This window comes from Manacus vitellinus, unplaced genomic scaffold, assembly GCF_001715985.3.
Source record: "Manacus vitellinus isolate BGI_N305 unplaced genomic scaffold, ASM171598v3 scaffold_131_pilon, whole genome shotgun sequence".
Classification (NCBI taxonomy): Eukaryota; Metazoa; Chordata; class Aves; order Passeriformes; family Pipridae; genus Manacus; species Manacus vitellinus.
The window spans coordinates 355,218-360,799 of NW_021938958.1; the positions used below are offsets into that span (position 1 = coordinate 355,218).

General features: G+C 39.1%; 1 protein-coding gene across 1 annotated transcript; it reads right to left on the reverse strand.

Annotated features, from left to right (window-relative positions):
- Nucleotides 1–208: 208 nt before the first annotated feature.
- On the reverse strand, nt 209–5,502 carry LOC103754960 (olfactory receptor 10C1). Its single transcript, XM_018068243.1, has 2 exons — nt 5,371–5,502; nt 209–1,135 (listed from the first exon to the last, which is right to left on the reverse strand). Exons 1-2 carry the CDS (start codon nt 5,500–5,502, stop codon nt 209–211), a joined length of 1,059 nt encoding a protein of 352 aa, XP_017923732.1.
- Between the last annotated feature and the right edge of the window lie 80 nt (nt 5,503–5,582).

Below are 5,582 nucleotides of genomic sequence, written 5' to 3' on the forward strand. Positions count from 1 at the left end.
TGGAAGAAGTTTCCTTTCAAAATCCTAACATAGCATCTAACACTCTTTCTTACAGTTCAACATCTCCACTCTTTCTTTCCTCCCCAAAAGTTGAAGTGTTCTTGGGAATTATCTGGAAATTCCTTTTACTGAACAAGAATTTACAGTGAAAAATACCACTACAACCATCTGAAACAATGCAAATATTCTGTTGCATTTCCACACTAAATTAATATTTCTCCATTTTTTTTCTCAGGGCTCTTTTCACCTCCTCATTCCTCAAACTATAAATAGTAGGATTCAATAAAAGAGTCACCACAGAATAAGAAAGCGAGAGGAATTTATCAACAGATGCAGAATAGGTGTATTTTGACCGCAAATACATGGAGCTTGCTGTACCATAAAAAAGAATCACAACTAAAAGATGTGAGGAGCAAGTGGAAAATGCTTTCTGCTGGTTTTCAGCTGATGACATCAGAAGAATTGTGGAAATTATGCGACTATATGAATAAATGATCAACAAGAAAGGACACAAAATAGCAAAGACAGCCACCACAATGACTTGAATTTCACTTGGGAAAGTGTTACCACAAAGCAGGTCCAAGAGGGGTTGAATCTCACAGAAAAAGTGATTGATGGCAAAACCATAGAAGGGTAAGTTGAATGTTATGATGGTGTGTACCAAGCCTACAGCAGTTCCACAAATGTAAGTTCCAGCAACCAGACTTTTGCAGACTCTACTGTTCATGACAATAGTGTAATGCAAGGGGCAACATATTGCCACATAACGGTCCAGTGACATGGCAGCCAAGAGAAAACATTCAGTAACTCCAAAGAAAAGGAAGAAAAACATTTGCGTTGCACATCTTGCCTTGGAGATACCTATTGTTCCCACCATCAGATTCTCAAGAATATTTGGTATTATGACTGACAAATAGCAGATATCCAAACAGGACAGCTGAGTGAGGAAGAAATACATGGGGGAATGAAGGGTGTTATCACCATTCATTGTCAAAGCTATCACTGTGTTAGCCATCAAGGTGAGAATATAAAGAGATAATAAAACTACAAAGAGCAAAGGATGCAAATGAGAGATTTCAGAAAAACCCAGGAGTCTGAATTCACTCACTTCACTGAAGTTCCCAAGAACTGGTACCTAGTAGAACTATTCTCTCTTCGTTTTTGCACTCAGTAGTTGATGACGTAGTAAACAGACAGGCAAATTGGCAATCCAAATACCACTGCCTGATTGAATAGGTAAAAGGATGAGTAGAATTTAGAAATTATCAAGATTTTGAAAAGGTCTTCTGAAGAGATTAAGTGGTCTTCTGCAAATGTTTTTGTCTCTATTTTTGACTGAGGCATCTTTTCATAGCACTGCCTTCAAAGTTTGCATATTTACTAGTCTCTTCAATGCTCAGCTACAGTTTTTACCCCGCAGAACAAGGGGGAAAAAAAAAGCAAATATTTTTTATGGACTAATCAGTTCAAGTTCCAACAGCATCAGTAGCAACATTTGAATATAACAAAGATAATTTCTCTGTTATTTAAGTGATCTACTCTGGGGATGCATGCAAGGTCAATTGGTCCAAAGCATCTTGTGACTGTACTCATGGCTAGGCTATACAGCATGAAAAGGGTTAAAGGGCCCTTACAAGAGAGAGGAAGAAAAAAGTCCTAAATCATGAGGTCTCTAGAAAAACATTCCACTCTGAGCATTCTGCAGTGAATAAGGAGAGGTGTTTTTTCCCAGTACTGTATCCTATATATATATATATCTATGAAGTCCACTGAGACTTGCTAATGCTGATTACAGCAGTAAAGCATAGTTGTTACTCACAGGTTGGTTACTAACTATGGTGTACGTGTATTAGTTGATTCACAGACACTCTTTTTGGTCTCTCCAGTTTTAGATAATTTGGAATACACTTCTATATAAATCTAGATGTTCTCATGCAACATCAAGAGCTGTCTTTGACTTTGAAGCAATTACTATTACTTCATAATTATCACCAAATTAGTGAGACAGTAGTCACGTAAGCTTGTCATATTTATGCTTTCTCAACAAAATTTGAAGGTGAAGCAGAGGCACAGTCCACATTCATATGGAACTGTAAATCCTACTGAGATAGGAATGGAAGGCTGCAAGTTACAAGTGATCACAAATCACTTCAATCAAACTGTCAACTTTGTAAAGGTCTTGGCCAGAGTCAGTCATCTAGAGTACCTTTATAGCCTCTGGGGAGAGAGATCCTCTTAATCTTTACAGTATATCAGAATCAGGCGAAACAAGCCATAGAAGTGCCTGTTTTTCTCCATTGACTATAAAAGATATTCAGACCCCCAAACCAAGAATGCAGACACAGAATTATCATCATCTTTGTCATCTAAACCTAGAGGACCTGCACCTTATGACAACTTTGTAGGTATCTGCAGGGAGATGATAAATTGCAAAGCAACATATGAAGACCATGAGTGCACAAAAAGGCCTTAACGACCCTGCCCTATGGTCTCCAGCCATACTCTCTGTCCACAGACCCATGATCTTCATTTAAAATCACTTCAGCTTATATTGACCCTGAGCAGGAGACCATTGTGTGTTTAGGAATAGTGATGCATGTAGCAGTTCACCTGAAAAGGCCTCAGCTTCACTGTGCTGAACATCCAGGATGACACTCAGGTCTGGGCTGTGCTCATCTCTTGGCCACAGGTTAAACTCAGCAGCTCATGGTAAGCAGGCAGCTTCCACTCTTACTGGTGACACCACTACCTGCGTGACCTGGCCTGTGTCCAGAAGTGAAACAAGTTCTCATGAGAACAGCCTTTAAGAATAAAGTTGTTTCATTATGATGGAATTATATAATAGATTGAATGATCAAATGGGAGAGCTACCTCTATGGACAGGATCTATGCAGCACGCCGTGGGAAAATTCATTCCCTTCTGCATGAGAGCAGGGTTTCCAGGACTGTAAGGGACAAGATTTGTTCGTTACTCATCTTGATTTTTATTATATCTTATTAATTTTTTTTTTATTATTTAGCCATTTGTTGTGGTCTTATGATGTGGTTTCTTATTTAGATCCATTAGCAACCCTGCATTGGCTATCTCAGCACAATGTCCCTTTAAATGCCAAAGAGACAATGTCCATCTTCCATAGTCAGAGGTAAAGCAGTGTGCACTTAGCCTGTTAACTGGCTGGATGTCATTTCAATCAGACATTATCATTGAAACAGGCTCCAGTTAAACTTGGATCAGAGTAAATCTGCATCGAGATTTGACTATCCCCAGGTCTGACTCTGACAGACACGTGCTGTAGCTTTTCAGATAAATTGCATGATGGAGAACAGCTCCCCCTGTTCCTCCTGACCCCTTCCCAGCCCCCTGATCAGAACAGGGCCCAGGTGATGAACTTAGATTTTTTTTTAATAGATGTTGTGCATTTGAATGAGTACAGAAAAGTTCCACTCGTAATGTTCAGAAATTTTTGGCCAAAGTTCAGCCAGTTAGAGAAATCTGGTGTTTATATTTGATTAAAAGTGGAATTACTGACGGATATCCACACTGACAGCATCGACATCTCATTCAAACTGATCCTATTTCACCTGGCCTTAGAACTGTCTTTGTCCACTCTTATCTTTAGTCATTGATTGTAGAGTGACCTCTGCATTACAATCATCTTCTGTAAGCAACAAAGGGAAAGTGATTTTTCAGGGAAGAACCACCTAATGTGATGTAGGTGTCTTCTGGACATAGTAAGTGACAACTACAAAGTGCTATATCTTTGTTTAATTAAACAGAAGCATAGCATGATTCACCAAAATAAAGACAGAAATATCCATAGAGGACAGAAATATCCAGAGAGGAAAATTTCTGAGAAATCTGAAGGATCTATCTGAGTTGGCATGATGTGTTCTCTCAGGGGACGCCTTTCCCATACCATTAATTAAAGAGTATAAAGCCAGAGTTAGACATGAGCAATGCATAAGTTCTTTCCTCCTGTAAAACCTTTAAAGTTTTTTTCCTGTGCTTAGTCTATGTGGTTTGTTTCCATACCAATTTTTTATCCCTTAATTTAGGCAGGATCAGGTCTAATGCCATGAATGGTAAAAAAAATAACAGATTAAAATAGATATGCAAGTGTTCCATAGGTTTTTCTTTAGTTTGTTCCAGGACCTAACAGGAAAAGCAGAGAGAGGGCTCTGTCACACCTAAACAATGAGAAAAAAATAACTGACTCCTACAATTGCTAACAGTCAATATCCAAAAGATTATTTTTCGGTGGGGACATAGACAGATAGAAATACTTAAGGTTTGTAGTGTGGTTTTTCCAAAAATATTAACCACAGCCTTCTCCTATTGGCAGGTGAGTTACTTTATTTTATTCATTCTTCTGTCTCTTCTTCCCCATCTTATTGTTCTCTGCCACCTACACAGGACTTGTCTTTAAGGGAGACTTATCTGCCTATGAAGTGAATGGTTTATTGGAATAGAAGATCAATTACAAGAAATGTTTAATTCTTGAAAAAAGTTGTTCCTCCTGAAGAATGCCTGGAACAAATGCAATTTTCTGGGGTGCAATCCACATTATTTAGTAGTTTTGTGTGGTACTGTGCAGAGTATACAGGATTATCTGTGTTCAGTAGGTAATTGTTTCCTGTAATGAACCCCACTCACAGAATGATAGCAAGAGGGACTCATTGGCAAGCACCCATTCTGTCAACAAATCAATAATTTCTGGGTTTTAATGATCAACCTTCTTTGCTTGGCAAAGGGTTTATAGTTGCAGATCTCTACTGGATAATGGGACAAAAGTCCACTTCAAAAAGTGGGGCAGTACAGTATAATCCTCATCCCAAAAGGCAGGAAGAGTGAAGTATTCTACTAGCATAACAAAGAGGTATCTTCCTTTTTATTGACTAGAAGTGAAGGACACTCGGTTGGGAAAGCTGTTCTTATTTATTAAAAGCTGTGTGAAGGAAACCACCTTGCTTTTCTCCACTAAACAATCCTTAGCACTAAAAATACCTAAACACAACACTTCCTTTTCTGGAATCTTGTCCTATTAGAAAGTAACATATATGAAGATTCAATTTACTATTTTGTATTTCTTTAGATTAACTAGAAAATGGACATGTAATGACTTCTGCAGTTAAAAGACACCTGAGGGACATGGACAGCAGTAATCACATTGTGGTGACCTATCTCCAATTTTTACCCTTCTCCAGCACTCCAGAGATCCAAGGCTCTCTCTTTTGTCTGTTACTGTTCATGTACCTCAGTACTTTGGTGGGAAACATCCTCATCATCACAATCACTATGGTAGATGCTGCCCTTCACTCCCCCACGTATTTTTTCCTTAAGAACTTTTCCTTCCTGGAGGTTAGCTATACCGCATCCACCATCCCCAAGATGCTAGTGAACTTTCTCACAAAGAGGAAGAACATATCCTTTCGGGGTTGTGCCACACAGATGTATGCTTTCTCCCTCCTCGGGATGACAGAATGCTGTTTGCTGGCTGCCATGGCCTACGACCGCTATGTGGCCATATGCCTGTCAACCTGACCTCGGTGCCTGGCAGGGTTATGGAGCAGATCATCCTCAG

Excerpts from the sequence above, each read along its gene's own strand:
- LOC103754960 (XM_018068243.1), bottom strand. The coding sequence starts at position 5,502 with ATGGCAGCCAGCAAACAGCATTCTGTCATCCCGAGGAGGGAGAAAGCA. Across the intron at positions 1,136-5,370 it reads TCTTGGGGATGGTGGATGCG|GTACCAGTTCTTGGGAACTT; the intron begins GTATAGCTAACC and ends TAGTTCTACTAG.